Source organism: Numenius arquata, chromosome 8, assembly GCF_964106895.1.
Source record: "Numenius arquata chromosome 8, bNumArq3.hap1.1, whole genome shotgun sequence".
Classification (NCBI taxonomy): Eukaryota; Metazoa; Chordata; class Aves; order Charadriiformes; family Scolopacidae; genus Numenius; species Numenius arquata.
In genome coordinates, this window is record NC_133583.1 from 19,082,274 (window position 1) to 19,104,512 (window position 22,239).

The 22,239-nt window shown below is 39.6% G+C and overlaps 1 protein-coding gene across 1 annotated transcript in view; it reads right to left on the reverse strand.

Moving 5' to 3' along the window:
• DCAF1 (DDB1 and CUL4 associated factor 1) overlaps positions 1–22,239 on the reverse strand; it is a 48,343-nt gene that overhangs the window by 3,350 nt on the left and 22,754 nt on the right. The window contains exons 14-22 of the mRNA XM_074151899.1: positions 21,532–21,730; positions 20,746–20,828; positions 19,722–19,806; positions 17,816–18,049; positions 17,190–17,283; positions 16,618–16,722; positions 15,688–15,761; positions 14,404–14,508; positions 1,342–1,597 (exon numbers count right to left, since the gene is read on the reverse strand). Coding sequence (XP_074008000.1) covers positions 1,342–1,597; positions 14,404–14,508; positions 15,688–15,761; positions 16,618–16,722; positions 17,190–17,283; positions 17,816–18,049; positions 19,722–19,806; positions 20,746–20,828; positions 21,532–21,730 — 1,235 coding nt within the window. The remainder of the gene's footprint in view (positions 1–1,341; positions 1,598–14,403; positions 14,509–15,687; positions 15,762–16,617; positions 16,723–17,189; positions 17,284–17,815; positions 18,050–19,721; positions 19,807–20,745; positions 20,829–21,531; positions 21,731–22,239) is intronic.

Consider the following 22,239-nt stretch of genomic DNA (forward strand, 5'->3'; position numbering starts at 1 on the left):
TCCATTCTGCCCCTTGGACAACTGAAGTTACAGCACTCTGGGTGCTCTCTAAATAGCTTCTGGCCCTGCACCCCCTGAGGGAACACAAGTGGGGTTGGGTCAAGAAGGTCCTGCCAGCTACTGGGACAGGCAGAAGTTAGCTGCAATCCCAAATGTTGAACCGCAATACGCTATTAATGAATTTGAGCTATGTAAATGTCCTATATGGCCTGGTATTTGTATACCTACTACCTTGAAGAGAACAGCAGCCTGAGCCCACAGAATAACTCTGGCAACCTGACGTGGCCACATCCTTAAAAACGCCTGAGCTACTTTCAAGCAGGAGAGAGGGCTATGAATGAGCCTGCCAGCCCCATTAGTGCCAAAACACAGGCCTGGCACGCTTAATCCTCCAGCGCGGTGGCGGAGAAGATTGATTCCCACCTCAGCTCTCACATTAATCTCCTATCACTGCAGGACTTCAAACACCTTGCACGCTGTAATTACTTATCCTTACCAACCTTTTAACTTATGGGAACTACAATATCCCCGTTTTACAGTTTGGAAATTAAAAAGAACTGAGTGGCTTGGCCACACATACTCAAAAACTGTGCTGCAAAAAAGGGAACACAATCTGGTGTCATAAATCCCAAGCCTGATGCTATCTTACTCACCACCTCTTTCTTGTGAAGCCTTTTTCCAAATCAAATTGCAACATTAAAAGTTCAGAACTTTCTTTCTTATACGCACACATCCACACATACACTTTGTTAACTTTTCAAACTTCTGTATTTGTGGAACGCCAGAAAAAGAGAACAATTTAAATTTTATCCCAAAAGTTGTGTTAGTTTCAGAACAATCTTAAAAAGGAAGTGAAGTCAGAAAGGTCATGTTGCTTTTGCACTTTGAGCAATTAGAAAAGAGAAAGAGTAGCACCAAGGACCAAAAATGTTTGTATGTTACAGGTACAACTAAGGCAGAGAAGACAGGTGAGGTAACAGTTCAACCAGTGTCCCCTTGAAGGGCAGGACAGCCCAGCAATCAGGCAAGACTTCTTCACAGAGAGTTTCTTGGCCCGCCTTGAAGTTCTCACACACACACCTGGGAGCACTTGAAGAAAGGCAGTACCTTCCTTTCCAGAACTCACAGTTGTTCTCTCAGGTAAGAGGTGTTTTTACCAACAGATTACTTTGAGAGGCCACAGGTGAACAAGCATCATGGTTTGTGCCATTCATACCAGCAAGGGGGAAAGTCAGCTAAGTCATTTCAGGCAAGACTTAGATGTTGCATATTTGTCAGGACATTAAACAGAGGACAAGGTCACCTTGTCACCTGTGGTAACCAAGCCGGGCACACACTTACTATCTCCAAGAATCAGCTCGACTTCCTCATCAGCATCAGAATCTTCATCTTCACCTTCATCTCCCTCTTCCAGGAGGTTGGCAAGCTCCTCATCATCGGAGGGAGAAAAGTCATTTTCTCCATCCTCACCAGCATTCTCGTTGTTCTCATCCTCCTCCAGCTCAGCCTCCAGCAGCTGGTCTGTATCTAGTTCATCAAGGTCATCTGTATCATCATCATCTTCATCATCATCTTCTTCCTCTTGCTCTTCTTCCTCCTATAAAGACAGCAAAAATAGTCCATTGCAGACATTAAAGGAAATGTAAAATGGAATAAGGATTGAAGAAAACATACCTATGGTTCTCACTTCTCCCCAGATCCAGACATCACACATTATTAACACTTTCCCATCACCCCTATAAACGCTTTCTCTCCGCAACTACAGACCATGACACATGCTACATTGTTTGCAGGCCTGCAAAGTCTTATCCACAAAATGCCACACAGGTACCACTGGCTCAAGCTCCTCTCCAACACTGGCCATCAGCACGTGTCACCACAATGCGCTCTTGAGAAGGACATGCGATAAGGCCTGTTAATCCATGGCTTTGTTGCTAGTCTTGTACAAACTGCTTTAGTTTCAACTGGACCAAAACCTCTACTTGGCATCAAACAGCATGCAGCACTGGTGTTCAGCCTCTCAGGCATTCCTGATTTAGATGAGATGTAGAATGTAGGGAAAGATGCTATTAACCTAAATCAATCCCCGAATCACTAATTTTCAGATGATAGAACTGTTTAAAGCAGCTCAGAAGCCTCAATCTTTGGTATTTACCTGTGGATCAAGATCTTTCTCTATCAAACCATAAGAATTTGCATTCAATAAAGCAACTGAATTTCTCATTGTGCAGACCAAATCCAGAAATCCGTGTCTAACAGTTAAAACCGAGTGGGAAGAAGCTGTTACAGCCCTATCATTCTTCCAGACAAACGAGAGGCCAAAAAGTGCCATCACAAGGCAAGTTCCAGGAATTCTCCAAGACTCAAAGTCAGAGTTCAATATACCTGCACATCTCCTCAGGCTCACACCCTTTTTCTCTAACAGAATGCTCTCATGTGGCAGGAAGGCAGCTCTCAAGTCATTCAGCTTTAATTGCCCCTTTGTTTTGGGAGGGTACATATTTTGCAAAATTATGAAGCAGTTAAGATACGTTTTAACAACCCACTTCAAGGGTTAGTTTGGTCCTCAAGCTCGCCACACTCACAGTGCTGCTTAGACTGCTGCATTTTCAGATCTAAAAGGACAAAGGAAAAAAGACCTTACTGTCGTCTCCCCAACCTGCTTTTTCTTCAGTCAGTGCTATAAAAAAAAATCCACCACACCCACACGAATCCAACATCTGTCATAGGCAAAAGAAACAAGGAATGCCAAAAAGCCTGGGCAAATTTTATTGTTTCTTCACCTGCAAAAGGCAGCCAGGTCTCCTCTACTGACTAGAAGCGCCGTATTATTTAAATGGAGATGCAGTATAAAAAACATTGGTTTGCTACACACGGTTTTCTTTCTGAAAGAGCTTGTATTAAGTATAAAATTAAAATAACCTATATTGACGCCTATGTTTATTTTAGGCAATTACAAACTTTACTTTGAGTCAATGAGTCCTCAAATGAACATATATTGCTTTTTGAATTGTATATACGCTGGGAGAGGAAATATCTTACTTGCAGTTCAGTTTTAAACTGCAGTGCCATGTTGAGCTTAATTTTCCATAAAATATATTGAATGGAGTGTAATAGCTTTTGCCTGACTTTTACTTTTGTTCTACGCAGTATCTGCAGAGAGACCAATGTCTAAACTTTATTACTCTACTCAGAATTGAAAAACTGATTAAAACTGAAAAGGCAGGAGAGTTTATTTTCCTTTTTCAGTCAGCACCTCTGAAGCTGGAAAGCAGAAGATCAATTTATTTAAAAAGCTTGGAAAAATTAAACCAAGTTTTTCAGTGTCTGGAGATCAACACAGAACTGTAGACATTAGGTTAAAAAGTGTATTGAGAGATTAATTTAGAGTCCATGTAGTTGCAACCTAAAGGATTCTGAAATGAGTTAGGTACCCTCTTAGTGTCCACACCTGTGGAATTTCTGAAAGCATTTTTTTTCCTAAGTATCTAGCCCACAGTTACTTAAAAGAAAATGTCAAAACTACTGAATTTGATTACGTTTCAGATTTAATGTATATATCGGAAATTGAAGTACTATTTCATCAACATCTTCATTCAAGCTTAAAGCAAGACATATATAGCAATATCGTCCTTTAAATACAGGATGAAATGAAATGAAATATAGTTGTATAAAGCTAAATATTTCTTCTGGCTGACAAGAATAAGTGCCAAATTACACAGAAATGGTGTATAATTAGCTGCAAATTAACTTTGAAGGATTATACCTACCAGTGAGGAAAAAAATCCTTTGTGAAAATACAAGTAGCAACAAAAGACTAGAGAACCAAAATCAATGTTTCCACCGTTCCAGTTTAAATTACTCAACCTGAAGTAGGCAATTAAAATCAGGCCACACTCATTTAAAAACCACCTAAGAATAGTAAGATAAGATCTAAATTATACCTGTCCTTGGTAAACCAGGAAATAGTGTGAAAACCACGCTATGAGAAGTCACGTGTGACAGAGAGAGTGTGACATGCGCACAGTGCGCATCCCTTACCGAGCTGAATGAGCCACACAGAACACAGTTCACGAGGAGGGATCACAAGTAGTGAAAAACCTGCACCTTGTCATGTTTTAAAGAACACAAACAGGAACGTGGAAAATGTGGTGCTTCTCCTAAGTAACAGGCAAATGAATTCTGCATTAGCTTCTGAACAATCTCCAAGCACAGAGCTCTGTCTAGAGCCATTCTAGAGACACAAGGCTTGCACTGATGCGGGGAGTTCTCTCTTAGGAAAGCACATTGGGCTTCTGCACCCAAAACCCATCCGTGGGACGTACAGCTGAGAAAGACTCCACTTGGTCTCTCCTCACACCTAACACCATCACATGTAAGTGATACCCAGTCTGCCAATGGATATCAAGGCTGTATCCTCATCAGATACCATAACTGGCTCACATAAGGGACCCATGCCTTCTCCAACGGCTCCTGCAAACATACTGAGTCAGAGCAGTGAAAAGAATCCTTGTGGACGGTCACAAGGCAAGACAGGCAGAACAGTTATTCCAAACCATAACTGGATTTGTGAAGGGAACGCCTGCAAAAGTAAACTCCTACCTACTGATCAGCCGTTCCCAAGAGCTTTGGGCGATGACACAGGTGCTGCTAGAAAAAAGAGCCAGCGTGCACACCTATGCAAAACAAGCATGTACCTGTGCTCGTCTTCCTCATTGGAGTAAAGTGATCCACAACACCCATGGACCAACACACTCCACAGGACTTAAAAAACAGTATCAAGGAATGGTTTTAGCCATCACTAACTCCTTTAGATGCCTGAAAATATTCTTCTATTTGAGTTGTTCTCTGTAAAAGCTGCTTAGATCAGAACTTGAACTGCTCACAGTCCTCGCATTCCTCCTTTGCCTCCTTAGACAATATTCTCTTCCCTTTCCAACAGAAATGATTTCACAGCTGCCAGTTATCTTTCCAGAAGACATGAGGGTAGTATTGCAGAATCACAAACTGACCAACTCAACGTTCTACCTCACTATCAGCACTCTGACTCACTGCCTGCTATTTCCGTGCGCCCGCCCTGCAGCCTGGTGCTCTATTATTACAACGCAGCCAGACCAAACCCCCTCACTTCATATGGAACTCAGGTAAAATTACAAACAATCCCAACCTGAGGCTATGATGGAGGAAAAAAGAAAGACAAAAAATAATCTACTGCTCCTTTTTGAATAGAGTGGGCAACACTCAGAGGGACATGGTGGAACCCAGCTTTCGAATTAAGGATGTCATTGCCACCCATTTTAGTTACACAGTGATTCAGGTATATTAATTGCTTGTAGGATTAATTTAAGGGAGCTTTACCTTGATAGATGCCAAGAATAGAATACTTTACAGTACCCCCTGACCCCTAATGAGACTCAAATTTGTAATTATATAGATATGTTTTAATTTTATTATTACGTAATATATTATAGTGAACACAAATACTTGGGGTTTTCTGTGTTGTCTTTACAATACCGTACACCAGTGTTACTCATTTTCATCTCCAGCATACACAGATATCACTACGTAACAGCTGCAATGCAGAGGTCCTTATAGTATCACCACACCTGAACGACCAACTCTTTCTGCTCTTCAAAAACACAGCATCGCAACTATAATATAGGAATTTTAATCTAAGAAACGCCCACCCTGTTTCATACACAAAATGGCTTCCTGGCCCCACTTCTCTGCATAAATACTTACAGTGCTGATTCACCCCAGTTAAAGCAAAAAGGCTGCAAAAATAAAGCAATGAACAAAGACAAAGCTTACAGTTTAAAGTGAACAAGAGAACAAAACCCTGGTTATAATTCTAAGGGGATAACAAAGAGGGAGGCTGCAACTTCAGTGTGTTATAGCTACGCACAGATGTAAGTAGGATGTCCACACAGGGACAGGCCCCAGAGTAACCTAGAAATTGTTTGGCTCAACTAAAGAGTTAATTTGACTTAACTAATAAAGACCAGCTTAGGCTGAAAAAAACCCCACCACCATATATACAAAGGGTTTGTAACAGTTTATCTCAAAAAGTCTTAAGAATGCAAGTCAATCACGTATAGTAGCATCAGTTATACACTTCAGACAAGTATAAAGGATGCAGGAACTACCAGTTCCTCTAGGATAAGATTGCAAAATTCACTAGTTCACTTACACAGTAGCACATAAATAGCTTCAACATACAGTCTATGACACTGGAATTACTTTGAGGATGATTAAGAGGGCAAAAGTGATTCCCATCAGCTTTTTAACATGTCTGCAGACAGGCACATTTACAGAGATATTAGTAGTACAAGAAAAGCTGGACATTAACTTACAGAATCAGAAAAGTTGATTACAAAGTAAAGGATTATCTCAAGATCATCTCAAAGAAAATTACTGGTAACTTAACTCTACTACCAGTTTGCAATCTTATGTAAAGATTCAGAAAGTCAAGCAGATTTGGTTCAATTAATTTATCACTTACAACTACAAAGAAAAAAAAACCCTAAAAAAACATCCTTAAAGAATGGTATATATAGGAGTGGCAGCACTGTAACAAAAATATACTTGACCTAATTCTTCATGTTGCCAGTATTTACAGCCTGTTCAAAGCTTAATAAATACCCTTTGCTCTTGTTAAAGCTTTATGTATTTTCTTCCATATTGTTCTTGTATGCATGTTTGCACACCTTTCATAGACTTTCTTACTGGTCCCCTTTACCCATTCATTTTGCACATATAAAGTTCACAAAAATTGTCTTTTTGGGTAGTAGGAATTATTGATACTTAGTATATTCACTGGTGTTCATCTCTCAAAAAACATCCAAAGGCTCAGGAAAATCCTAGTCTTTCACTTACTCAAACTCTGATGCAAAATGCATGTTAACTAGGCAGAACTTTGATTATTTTTTTTTTTTTATTTTAACATATTTCTGTCTGCCCTGTATTTTAGCACCAAATCAGTGTATGTACAAAGTGCCTTCAGGAAGTATGGCTCACAGCACTGCAGATCTGCAGTCTATAAAAATACACCAGCTTGCTTTATAAGCACTCTTAAGAATTTTATGGAGTTTTCTTACATTTCTTGAATCCAAAAGTTTTTCTATGACCAGACGAACAGAATTTGAGACTCCTCAACTGCAGGTTACATGATCTCTCGAATTGACACTAGGCCTGCTGGTACCTGCCAAGAGAAAATCTCACAGGCCTTTTCGATTTGTGATACTAGGTTTGGAAACCTTAACTCAGTTTTGGGACAGGTCACTGATATTTTGCTTATTTGACATGGTCTCAGCTGTTACAAAAAGCTTCATCTTTTCACCTAACACCTCATTCACTTTTTCTTCCTCTACTAGGAGCTGATTCACAGTTCAAAGCAAGTATTTATGTCAATAGTTCTCTGCCCACATTCCTCTGCTACTGCTCTATGAGCTGTTCAGCTGTCATCATCTCGGAGCTGCTCCTGTCCCAGTCCCATGCTCATCTCCTGTCAGCACTTCCAAGTCAACACCTCTCACCTGCAGGTGCTTTCCAGCAACAGCCCTTTCCTCTGAAAACACAACCTCTATTGTACCCCTCAGTTTGAGTAAGTTAGAATAGTAAGAATAGTTAGAGTAACTTCATATAGCGTGATACTGCTATGCTATATGGTATTAATATTACTATGCTCTATGATATTACTCTACTCTAACTATTCTTATTTTCACCTATGAGGCTGCCTTTTGTCTACCTGCAAAACAGTTAATCAAATATCAGTGAAGCTTCTCCCACTTTTACAAATCTTTTGGCTCATATTTAATTCACCTTTGGCTATTTGTAGCTAAGTTTAATCGTCTGCTAGTAAGCGCCTGCTTCTAGAAACTATATATTTTCTCTAGTCTTTTTTTTTTTTTTGTAAAGAAATTCATGTTTCCCAGAGTCTCATTATATTGTTCAATTTACTTGCTTTTGCAAGAAACCACCTACTACTTTACTACTTCTCTTTCACCCTCCTTCCCCAAGTTTCTCTTAGAGAAAAGCAAACTAATTTTTAGTAATCTGGTCTCATTCCAGATTATCAGTATTGTTTTAATTACTACCTATTTCCAGCATGGGAAGGGGCTTTGCTTTCATAAAAAAGAACATTTGATCACTGTTCAAATACAAATTCATTGAAGAATGTTTTGCTCCAGAGGAGTGTCTCCTTGATTTAGCTTTATCTTTCTCCACAATCTCCTCGTCATATCTGCTGACAGTTGCTCTCGTTGCTCCCAAAGCATCTGTGCAGCGTATTGGTACTTTCTGATCCTTTGCTATGAGCTCAGGAGTGACAATGTCTGGTGTTCAGTCAGTTTAGAGTTTCTATCCAATTCCTCCTCCTACCCACTTCTTCACACTCCCTGAACAACGGGCAGTGGAAAACACTTAATATAGCCAACAGTCCTTCTAGGGGGTCAAGCATGTAAGGAATTTTACATCCTAGGTTACCTAGTCTCCATCTTTCCCCTCAGCTAGCAAGCCCAAACTCACTTTTTATTATCATACCTTAAATTCATTCTAAGTATTCACCTCCTTCCCACTACAGGGCTGCACCTACTTTTACCTTCTTAGCTACTTCAGTGTTAGAATTTCTACTTCTTCATAGCCATTAATGAGGTCACAGAGCTAAAAACTAATGCACAGAAGTTACTATATGTAACAAGCAAGGAGTCTTACCATAGGCTAGTATGCAGATGTAGGTATGTGCAGATTTAATACAGGAAACAGCACACAGCATACAGTATGTCAGAGGCAAAACATGGAGTGAAGAAATAAAAAAGTGGTTATTCTCTTAGTCTATGTAAGTAGGTTTAGCTTGTCTAACAATCACTACTTACCTGTGATGAACAAAAACCCATCCATGACACAGATAAAAACTTTAGAGTAACTGGGACTCAGTTGGACTGGCATGTTCAATTGGGACTCTTTTGACCAATACTCTGGTTTTGCCTATGAAATACTTTCATTGCAACATGACTGCAGGTACCTGATGATAATCAAACTCCAAAGTCACTGTCCTCTTTGAGGCATGTGCAAGTTATCATTTCGCAGTTGATATGCTAGGGATAAAATTGTGACTATTATATTCTCTGTGCTGTTGGGCTCAGAAATAATATAAAGAGTCCAGAACTAGGTGTAATTTCTGAATCTGCTTCTCTTCCTTCCTCTCACTGATCTCACCCTCTCAACTCAAAAAAATAAGCCCATTCCTTTAATTGCATGACAAAAACCAATACCATGCAAAGAATTTCAAAATTTGGCCGGTAAGTGAACTTTCCCTCTATGGACAAGAATTTGTTCCTTTATTTTCTCAAGCTTCTGACTGATATTTCTCATCACGGCTGGGGCAGCTTTTATTTCCTTGGATCCCAACTGCTCTGGGAATTCTAGAAAGATGTGTTAGGTGAGAGGAAGTCAACCTTTGGTTTCTGTCACTGAACAGGCAGAATATGCTTTTACCTCTGCTGAAGCTGTTTTACTCCATAATACCAGGCCTAGCCTTCTGAAAACTCAAATTACTTTTCCCTTTGCAAGAATCTCCTGTGTTTGCACTAACTGACAGCTGGTGAAACTAGATTCCGAAACAGCAGCATAGGCTGAAGCAGTCACAGTCATTTGGTACTATCTAAAAAAGTGGGAAGAAGTGCAAGTACTGGGAAAACTTTCTTGGTTTTTTTTTGTTTTTAAATATCCATTTCAGAGGATGCCCATTCAAAAGTAAACAGATTTTTGATGGAAACCACTTGTTACTCAGCCTCCCCGGCTGCAACTAAGTTCTAAGACTCTATTAAGGTGTGCAATAAACACACGTATATTTTTATCAGTTGAGACATTTGTCTGAAAATACTTGTTCCTAGCTATTATCCTGTAAAGCATTTCATCTCGAGCAAAATTTCAAAACAAACCATATTTTCAGATGTTACAGGAACAGTTCCTGAAAAACTAAGGGTCCCTGATGACAAATTTTTCTAGGCAGCTTGTAGTGACGAAGTGCCACCACAATCTGATGGTTCTCAAATACATGTGCCAATATGGATTAAGGTTTGTGGTTTTTTTTTCCTCAGCAAATAAGTATCTGCATAAAAGCAAACCTCTATCAAGCCAACAGCAATAAAAGCATAAGAGAATTGCTGTTGCAGGCAGATAGGGTAAGAGTCCTAAAATAAAAGTAGAAACTGGGATTACAAAGACCACATAGAAAGCTGAGGAAAAACATTCTCCATCCTGGCTAAAACATGTTAGAATAGCGATTGTCTTTCGAGTCTTTATTGCCTTATCTCCAAAGTTTTCATTTCATATCACCTAGAATTTTCTAAACCAATGCAAAAAGACAAATTACACACCTACCATCACCATTTCGATAGCCCAGAAGCACTGCAGGATAATTAACAGTTCTTCAGTTCTGGCAAAAGAAGTAGAACACACTTTATAGGACAGGGACAGCTAGGTGAAGCAATCTGCTGCTGAAACCAAAAATCCCTCTGAACATGACGATAACTGAGAATACTACTTGAGCATCACAGATGCAACACCATCCGCATGTACCACAGAGAGAAAAAATAGGCCTTAAAGAACTAGTATGGAAAGAAAAACTAAAACAAAAAGAGGTAAAAATGCACAGACTGAAAATCCTGTAACCCACTCAGAAGATCACATCAGCCAGACTTAAGTTTCACAGTTTTTAGTCTACTCTGTGGTCAGCCAGTTCCCTTGGTTTTAGCTTTTCTGATCACTTAATATTTCTGAAGTCTCCTTTTCTCGCCCGTGGCAACTGCCTCACGCCATTTCTAGGCCAGATCAGTACAATCACTTTCCTTTGCACCACTCCCTCTGAAATTCCTGGTCTGTCTCACTACAGAAGACAGTAGATTACTGAGAGAAACAGGGGATACTAATCGGCCAAGAAAGGGAAATAAATAAGAAATAAGCAAGCTAACAACCAAAAGATGGTCAGCATCTGGACCAGTAGCTCAGGTACACATCTGACTTTTGCCAAGTCTTACTCTGAAGGACTCTATGAAAACAGTAGTAAACACAAGAGGAAGGTCTTGCTGCAGGACTGAAGAATAGGAAACTGCCTATTTCCCCGTAGACTGAACAGTTTTGCAAATACTTGTGAGCGAGACTGTCAGTCACTGATGGACCCATTTAGATACTCACCCAGCAGTGAAATAATACACAAAACTCATGAAAGTTCAAGGCAGAAAGACTACTATTTTTGGAGTAAAACATCCAACAAAAAAAGCTCACCAACCGGCTCTTGCTAAGAGTGTTACATCTTCACTTTCCCCTCAGTTACCGTAGCAAGCACAGACCACGAAGTATCAATGCCCATTTAGCATCTATTCCGTGTAACAAGGCTTGACAACTCTGGATTACTGGCCATAACTGGGAAAAGGCAGTTTTCCAGAGATCTCGGATGAAAGGCTGGTGTAACAGCTGAGGAAGCACCCAGCTGCAGTGGTGATATTCTCAAGTATTTCAAACAAACCCATAAACAATTACTGCAGCAGTACCATGCACAACTCAGCTACGTCAGCCTGATCATTAAATTTGAGGGTAATTTATGCGACAGATCAGTTGATTTCACAAGGTTTGCCTTTAGAAAGAGGGAGTAATACAGTTGTTTTGTTTATTTGCTTAAATGAGAGAAGGAACTGAAAGATTTCCATAGGCCAAACAACCCAGCTAGGTTCACTTTTCAAGCTCTCAGTCTTTCAGAAAAATCTGTCACAGAGCTATCAGTTGACATCATAAGGCATCAAAATTTAAAGTAAAAGATGTCAGGCAGACGTTTTTCTCCATAGTTCTTCATTTTTCTCAAGCACAATTTTTAAAGCAATTTTACTCTGCATCACATGACTTCCAAGCAAGGTTTGCCCATCAAACTTGCTTCTATTTGAGTATTTATTACCTTCTGTACAGACAAAAAACTGTACTTGTGGACCCATGTAGATAACATACAAATATATAAATATGCATAAAGTCAAGGTGTGAAGATACAGGTGCCAAAAAGATTAATATCTGCTCTAAAAATCTTGACCAAAGAGATAACAGAGTAATGTTGATTCACATGGATTTCCTCCCTCACCACTTTAATGAAAGAGATCAGAAAGCATCTTCTTTTAGCCAGAAGGTGTTCTAGAATACCTGTGATAAGTACCAACAAGTTCGAAAGTTTATTTCCAGTTTTTCAAAGCCTAAATCACAGAAACTGTCTAGGTAAGGAGTAAACACCTACATATGTGTGAGCATCTGCAAACACACAAAACTCCCGTTCATCAGGAAACAAATTACTGTTGTGAGAAGTGTGCCAGAGAGATTCCGTATTTATTCTGGAAAACCTCTACTCATTCTTGCTCAATGCTGGATATCTCTATAGAGACAAAACCTGTATTTTGTAAGCCTAAAATTAGGACAAACCTGGAGGAACAGCAGTGAACAGCTACGGGAGAGAGAGCAAGGGGTTTAGTTTATGTTTTGCCACATAGATACAGATTGAATTGAATTTGCGTTTGTAAGTGTCATTTATATTAAACCCAAATCTCTCTGACTAAAGAAACTTGATTGTAATCATCCCTAGAAGTTACTGTCTAGGAAACATCTATACACCCCAGAAATTAAGATCATAAAAAGCAGCAATTATGCAGTACCACATAGTCACTCTTAGCTTGCAAATCGATCCCAGAGCAGCTTTGTTTGAATACTCCCTAAGCTTTACAGAAAAGCTTTTAGCGTAATTCAATTCTGCCTGGGGCCATCTCCATTTGTAAGACAGGGAGCATCCTCAATGACATTTGATGGATGATAGATACATTATCTCTGCTTGGGACCTGGTGTAACAGCCTGCAACCAGCAGCATTCAGACCGCATCCTCTATACAAACACAGATCTCCACTTAAGGCAACACTTACTGGCGATTTTGCAAAACAGTGTCTCGGTAGCTGCTAGTCAATCATTGTACAATGCAAAATCAATTTCAGCTACAAACCATTTTTTGAGAATTTTGTAAAGAAAAATTTGAATAACCTTACTAAAATATACTGAGTGTGAACAAACAGTGGAAGCAGAGACAAAAATAGAAACTCGCCTGAGGCAAGCACTGGATGGAAGTAGAAACACTTTGGAAGGAATAGTAATTCCCCCCCCTCACATTGTTTCCTAAGGAATTCTAGTCTTCACCCATCCTAAAAGTTCCTAAACCGAATCCATCCAATCTAGGGACAGAAACAGCGACCGATGATTCCATAAGAATGCCAAGTGCAACCTTATAGCACATTGAGAGTACAGAACAGCAAACTGAGTATGCAAAACAGTACTACTGCTTTCTCTTCAGAATTACAGTGAAACTGTAATAATAACAACCAACTGCAAAGAAAATTACTCTTTCCTGGGATCTGCCATCCAGTCTCCTGAATTAGAAAGTCAAAGTTTTAACCTAGCAACAGGAAGATTCAGAGGCAGAAAGGGTATCGGAAATCCAGCTTTCCACAAAGTCTGGAAAACCCACCAAAATATTACCTTCTGGCATTCTTTGGAAAAAGGTGCTTTTCTCACAGGAGATATAAATATATGACTTACTAGAATGCAAACACTAAAGAGCAGAGAATAATGCATTTAAAATCTTTAGGGAATTGAAGCATAAGGTCTTTGCCTGTTCAAAAGAAAAAAAAAACAACAAACAAAACCAAACAAAACCTGACACCCAAAAAGCTACAAATTTGTCTTTAATTCTCACCGTGCTGTAGTAAGTACTGTGTGCTACTGTGTATTCTAACAACTGCACCCTGAGGAGCTCTTATTGCAGTTCTTAACTCTTTTGTCAAGTTGCCAGAGATCAAACAGCTGATCTGAGAAGGAAAACCAACACATCGCAGTGCAAACCTACAGCTTTCTTTAAAATTCTTAAAGCTTTTGGCTGTGTAGAAGTATGGTGCACTTTCATTGCATTAGTCACAAGTTGTGTCTCATTCATAAATTGGTGACAAATTATGCCCAAATATGAGACTTGGAATCAAAAAAAGGAAAACCTCAAATGCTACTGTCTCCGTTGGGTGTCAAAATATTTTAAAAAACCAAACAAACAAGCAGAATAAAGAGCAAAGTTTCTGATCAAGACTGAAACACTTAGGGAAATTAATAAATAAATTACAAATTATCATGTTGGCTTACAGTGCACAAAGTTACTATCTATGTTCTGCATAGATAGTCTTAGTTTACACTGACAGTAAAGTGATCTACTTCACATTAGGTGAGACCAAACGAGGCATCTGTACTTTATGGGTAATAAATGAACACCCCTGGCCTCTTGCATATAGATGGCTAACAGCTGCTCCTGAAGAACCAGGTTAATGCTATACTTCTCACCTGATCTTCTTCTTCATCCTCTTCATCTTCTGCCAAACGCTGCCTGCCCACTTCATACAGCCTGCAAACTGTATCCATGTTCATGGCATCCATGCTGCCTTGATTCTGAAGGGGAGATGCCCACACAGCAGTTAGTCCCAGGAATTAAGCTCAGCCTTCACATTCAGCGCTATATCTGATCTCAGTGAAAGAAACATTACCAAAATCCTTCCCTCCCATTTATCAGCAGCAGTACAATTAGCACTAAAACCAATATCTACTTTCTGCTCACGTCATCCACAAGTTACACTCTTTATTAATAGACTTAAGGCCTTCACTGGATTTGTAACACAGTTTGGGTTAGTTCTCACCTAACCACACACCACTTCCTTTCAAATTTGCCTCCCTATCATATCATGTCATTGAACCATATGCCTTGAGAGAATGCTAAAAGCTGTCGTATAGCAAGAGCTCCAGAAGACAGCAGTCTGACGCCCCAGCAACCACTGCTGCCACACACACTGACGCAACATTTTCAATGGCTCCTTTAAAAGAAAATTCTCGTATCTTGGCCTCACAACCTTGACAACTCCAACTTCAGTAGTTAAACATGAAGCTTGCCCTACGACAAATTCTTGACTCACTTTTTTGGTCTGTAAGGATCAGTGGTTCACAGAGTATTACGCTGACAGGATTTTAAATTAGTCACTACATGTACATAGTCAGGTTCAACAAATTGGGTACAGACAACAAATTACTGGGCAAAGAACTGGACCCATTAATTTAAATTGACTTTCCCCCTAAAAAACCAGAAGTTTCACTCAGTAATTTTTGCTTCAAATCCTTAGTTTCTGGGACTTTTGCTAGGAAGACAAGTGAAAAATGAACAGTAAGAGTGATTCACAGAAAAGCTCCATGGGAAGCCCCAGGAAGATCGCATTTCCCAGTTATTCAGTACAATGCAAATTTTAATAGGAAATTATTGTTATAAACAGGAAAAAATGCATTTCTCTCTATGCTTATGAGAAGGAAAACCTCTGCACATTGTATAGTGGGAAGTGTTTGAAGAAGAGAGGCAAATGTGTTTAGAAGCTTAAGGAATCAGAGACAGAAAAACAAGACCGCTGTGTGTGGACAGCAAAAAACTAACAGCATCTTTACCATCACCAAAACATCACCACTGCTTAGGACATGAGTAACAGTAGGAACTCTAGAATCACTACTTCTGAAGGTTTTAAGAAGAAATAAAAACATTGCACTGAAACTAGAGCTACAGAGCCCAGAGTTTATTCTTAGCTCCTTTACCTCAATGACAGCCAGATAGCAGTCCTTGCTGTCTGTGCACAAGTCAAAGATATTCCGCTTGACATCTATTGTAGCTGGAAAACATCACAAAACAAACTCACTGGTTAACTGCATATTATTACTATACTACGTATGTGTCTAAGAGCAGATAATAAAATGTGTGGATAAGAAAAAACAGCCGAAATAAAAGTTACACAAACATTTGTAACTAATTCAACCTGTAATAAAGAATAGAAATGTTGGGGACTGTCACAAAAAATAGCGAGGTAAGTTCTTAACCTGCTCTGCGCAGTGCCTCCTCCTTTGATAACACATCTGTTGGCTTCTCTAAGCACAGTAAAGAACAGATAACCTTCCAGGATAGGTGGCAACCAAGGCACTGAGTTATGAGCCATGTCTCCTTTCAATAGCAAAAGCTACATTTGCTTATGTCCATAGCAGCAATTAGCTTAGCTCCAGGAGTTTTGCAAGCTGGAGGCCAAACTAACAGCATTTTTAACTACCAGCATAGGGAAATGCTGTTGGGAAAAGGAAAAAAAAAAAGGAAAAAAAAAAAAAAAACCAAACACACAACCACAACCAAACAAAAAACCACAAACCTTACCAACAACCCTCCCCCCATCAAAAAAAACCCAGCCGTTCCTGAAATGAGACCAATGACATCTTGGCCAAAAGACCTACTATCTCAGATTATGCCCTACTTGGAAATGGGAAAGGAAAATAAAGCCAGAACTGCAATCACACACTGAACAGGATATGATACTTGAACTTATTTCAGCATTAAATCCAACTCTCGTGCTGCAACCAGAACAGGTCATAGCAGAATTTGTTTTGCTGCACGTGCAAAGGAGAGGAGGAAGTGAACGTTACTAAGCAGCATTTTCAATAAACGTTCAAACCTCCACACCAAGCTACTTGCTCCTCTCTTACCTATAGGTTTATAATCAGTTGCATTAAATGTCCTGAAAGAAGAGCCAAAGGGACTTCGCATTCTCTCCTCCAGAAGGTCATCTTCATCATCTGCCTGCAACATAGCTGATACAAGGGAACATTATTCCACAAATCCACCTTCCATTCATCATTACCATTAATCAACTTAAGATCAAATCAAACTATGACATTAATTTTTTTTATTTAATAGCTTGGCAGGACCCATTTAATATCTACTCTTCCAGAGCTGCCTTTATTAATACTGCAGATCATTGAAACAACACAGAGAACAAAACTATATTCTCAAGCATCATCAGATGTGCTGTTAGACGTATTTTCTTTTTCAATAGTTTGATTTTTTAATTGCACAAATGAGTTGTGATATTGCTGATGTTAGAGAAAACTGTCAGCAATACATGTCCCATAAACACCCTGAAAAAGTTCCAGTTCGCAAATGCCAGGAAGGCCTGGAGTTACAGACTCTCTGAAGCTTCCAATTTCACCGAACAAGCATCTGCTTATCTCAAAACAGAGGTGACCAAGGAGGGTAATATAAGACTGAGATGCCCTACCTCCATACATAACTGTGCCAGTATAGTTGAAGACCACACGACACTGATCCAGTGCAGGTACTGTGTGTAACAAATGGAAAGTTCGGAGGTCCCACTGAAAAAACACAGGCTAAGGAGCAACAAACAATTGAAAGTTGCTATTTCCTTTTCAACACACTGGCAAACAACTGATTTAATTACATTCAGGAAACCTTATTGCCACCCCCTCGCAAATATGACTGAACCGGAGTCGGATACTAGCACCACAATCCCTTCCACATGTTCAAAATGGAAAAGCTCTTTCTCAAAGTGTCATTGCCAGTCGTGAGTTTACTGCAGAGCTTCCAGGTTGGTCTCGGTAAGGGATGTGAAGAGAGCACAGGTACCACAGAGTATATTAGAAAAGAAAATCTCTCTTGCTCTCTCTGTGTGTTAAGTACTTCCTCTAGGCCATATCAGAGGCAGAATCCAGATTTAAATTAGCTACTTGTCTGACAGTCCCTACTTACTTGATTCACAGACAAAACCTGTTGTTACCATACATACCCTGTAACACCAATAATACAACTTCTGCAAACAGCTACTTGCTTATCAATACAAATTCTTCATGTCCCAGCACATCAGTTACTGCAGTGGCCAAAGGATACAATTTCTGTGTTGACTATGACCTCTAGCCCATTGGGATGGAAAACACCACTGATGGTCATGTTGAATTTGTCAAACTTGTGGATGGCTTGTGCCGATCTAACATCCCAGAGGACACCATCATTTAGGACAAGGTCGTCAGTGGGGTTAAAGGTGGCACAGTTCTTCTTGTAGTTGTTGGCAAGATCTGGGTTAAACAGAGTCAATAGCTTGTTGCCAGTCTGAATATCATAGATCTTTTAGATTAAAAAGAAAAAGAAAGATTAGTCACGATTTGTAATATACCTGTGCCTAAGATCACCCCATGTCCCCCTTTCCAGAATCACTCCATTTCCCATTTTGCTTTTCAATTTCAAGTAGGAGCATTCCAAAGATAACCTTTCCTATCAGTCCTTCAGTAGTTTTTCACAGCTGGAACCAAATCTCACAACATTTTCTGGCCAGTAGTTAGCTTACTGCAGGTTCACTGATATATTTCAATACAATTATGATTAGTTCCAAAGAAACTAACTCCGTTATGAAAAGCGGGCTGTGAAGCTGCAGTCACAAGCTACCACTTAGCCAGAAACTGTTTCAGAAATGGAACTGCTTTCAGAGCAGATGGTATTTACAAACATAAAAATTCCAAAGCACACACTGAGGGGAAAAAAAGCCAGAAACTATAGAAAAGGAGTTAAAATTCCTGGCACTTACATGAAAAGGCAACTTTCCGAGCTTTGCCCCAAGAAACCGTTGGAAGATAAAAAGATAAAAAAAGCTTTAACTAGTATGAAGGGTTTATGACCATCGTCTCAGATAAATTTGATCTGTAACATCCCTCAGAGCCGAGCTCTCATTCAAACTTAGGAATCACAGAATCACAGAATCACAGAGGTTGGAAGGGACCTTTTAAGATCATCTAGTCCAAACAATGAAAAAAAAAAAAAAAACAAAAAAAAAAAACAACCACCACACACGCAACCCACACACACACCACCACACCACCCAACACTAATCCATATTCCCAAGCACTATGTCAACTCCTCTCTTGAATACCTCCAGGGATGGTGCCTCAACCACCTCCCTGGGCAGCCCATTCCAATGCCTGACAACCCTTTCAGTAAAGAAATATTTCCTAATATCTAACCTGAACTTCCCCTGGCGCAACTTGAGGCCATTGCCTCTTGTCCTATCATCTGTAACTTGGGAGAAGAGACCGACCCCCGCCTCTCTACAGCCTCCTTTCAGGTACTTGTAGAGAGCAATAAGGTCTCCCCTCAGTCTCCTCTTCCCCAGACTGAACAACCCCAGCTCCCTCAGCCTCTCTTCGTAAGACTTGTGCTCCAAAAAAAATCCTCTAGAATTGGAAAACAAATCTGTTTACCGGATAAACACAATACATGAACTGATCTGACTTCCAGATAAATCCAAGTTAAAAACTGGGCAGGAATGGATAGTTTGCTTAAACAAATAAGGGAATTAAAATAATAAATAATTTGAATAAGTTACATTTCATGATAATTTTTTATGCAAATACTCTTTCAAAAGAGACAGTGCCTATAATGAATGCAAATTACACTGAGAAGAAGCAGAAGCACTCTGAAGCCTGCATCTGTCAAAACTGCAGGTATTCATACAAAACACAACTGCATTCTCTGAAAATATATTGGTAAATTACCCAAAAGCAAGCTGCAAATCTTGGGGGGGCAAAAGAAGGACGCTTTCAAGAAGCACACTTTGATAGGGCATTTCCCACAGCTGTTGACTGAGCTACTGAGAAATTATTTGACACTTTCAAAGCTCTCCTCTAAATCCTCTTAGCTCATCAGTTACACAGAGCATCACAGCACCCAGATCTGTTAATAGATGTCCCGTGAAGAATTATATTCTTGTCACAGCTCCACAACCATGACCTGTATTGGTACTTACATGGGCAATGTCTCCTTTTGTGCCAATGACCCTGTCCTGAGAGTGCTTGCTGAACTCCACATAGTGGTCATCAGGGAAGGAATGCCTGTAGATAGAGTCAGTAAGGAATCAAGGAACTGCAGATTTAAACAACCTGTGTGAACCAAACAGTGCCCCAACACCTCCAGCAGAGGTTTCAACAATGCAGAAAACAAACAAGGTAGGAAAGACTTTACTTCACCATTGACCATGGCATACTAAGATGCTAAAATGCTCCACTGGCATTTGCAGGAAAATATCTATTACAGACACAGCCTTTACAGCAGATCAGTGAAAAAAAAACACAAGCAGCAAAATCACGGACCTTTCATCAACAGGGTCTGCCAAAAACCTAAGACTATTTAAAGGAGGGAGTAATTAATGGCATCATGAACGTTCAAACACACATGCAGGCCTGAGGCACGTTAAACCTTTTATCTGAAGAATGCCCTCTAGCTGACCTAAAACAGGTCACACCAAAACTGTTGCTTACAACTAAGGCAGGCAACAATCAAACCTTTTAAAAACAAAGAGCCTTCCACCCATTTTTTATGAAAAGGAACAACTGTAAATACTGAAATCAATCTTAAACAGCTTTACCCAGGTCAGTAACAGCTTGTATCCAGGGTCTGACAATTTCACCATGCAAATCACCATACTAGTAAAATTCTGTAACTGGCTGCAGAAAGATTGTCAAAATAATTTACAAACATGAGAATAAAAATACAAACATATTTATTTGCCTTCGGGGACAACAGCGATTTTACTGATCTATCTTGCATTAAATGGGACTTTAGGTAGTTAGAATTTAGCAAAACTATCTGTACCAAATAAAATAGGGAAGATACTAAACATAAGAAAGGGAACACATTTTATTTTTTCACAAGAGATATTGTAAGAGCTGTGCTGTACTGTTCTTTCATGGAGTTTGTACTTAGGGTTTCTGCCTATACTGAAGGTTCTTCTAGCTGCAACATACCCCACAGCTGAATCAGAGTATACCTACTTCATATCAAAGACAGACTTCATTCCCCACAATGCAGACAGAGGTTGGCTCCACGTAGCAGATGTCAGCAATAAAGATCCATCCTGTATTGCCAGATGGGAGTGGAAGGGAAAAGAAAACCAGGGAAGAGAGAGGTTATTGTTTTACCTGTACGCTTTAACTTACGCTTAAAAGATGAATTTAGGAACTATAGCAGATTTTGTGCTTACTAATCTAGTCCTAGGGGGATAAAGTATAGGTATCTAATACTATGTATAATATAAAGAGCCTTTGGCAGACAAAGAAAAATGTTACAGACAACAATGGAAACGATCTATGATGTTTATAGCAGATAGAAATATTTTGGGGTATGATTCTAAGAAGAAATAAAACGTAACTGATTTATAAGCAGAGTGAACTCCACTCACAGGGCATCAAAATACAGGCATGGATTATCCTGATTTTTTTCTCCAACAAAGGGAGGTTATACAAACTCTGGTATCTTATCTCACATTTATCTTAAATACATAGTCAGTTTAAGCATTTTTCCGCTTCCAGACATACATATTCGTTACTTCTGTTGGCTCACAGCCACTGTGCATCTTCTCTATTATCTTGGGAAAAAAAAATAATTATTGTAGAACTCACAGAGAGGGAGTATGTAACTATTATGAGTACTTTAACGACAGGCATTGCAGGCCAGCCAGGAGGTGCATTTTAGATGCACGTATCCAGGCAGGCCATAAACGTATCAGGGCTTATGCTGTGAGAACTTCTAAAACTCAGAACGGGTCTTTGCGTACTTACCCTGGATGGCTCAAGGTGCGTGATGGCAGAGTTATGGCAGTTGTAACTGGCCTCTTCCTGTCCACTGAATACGTTATAGAGTTTCAACTGCCCCGTGCAAGTGCCCAGCATTAAGAATCGTTCTCTTGCAGAAAACGCGCAACAGGTAAAGCCACTCTCATCCTCATTTGCTTCCCTGAACACAGAAATTGGACGGAACCTAGAGAAGGCAGAAATACAAGGGTCACCCAAAAGCGAAAAAAAGCAAAACTGAAATGCTGTGTGATGATATTAAATCCAGTTCCTTAAAAACCATGTAGGTGCAAGTTACAGCTTTCTTCTAGGACAAGCTAATTGTCAATTGTAAAACTAGCGCTCAAGTGAGGACGTTACAACAGCCTTTGCAACGAATCCTTCAGGGTTTGTTTTGCACTATTAAGTACTTCTGTTAAAGCACATCATTAAGCTGAAGCACTTGCAGTCTGTCTTCAGAGTTGGACTGATGGATAATCTGCAATGCCATCATCTGGATAAGTACAGACAGCTAACAAATATTTTTCCTAGCAGTTCTGAAACATTCAAGGAGGCACGACACATCAGCCAAATAACCTCCTGTCATCATAATTTCCCAAGGTGATTCTTGTTTCACTGCTCTCATCTATGTGTGATCTTTATTTTTATAAACTTTACATCATCTTCCAATTTAACCTCAGCAAAGAAAGACCACAT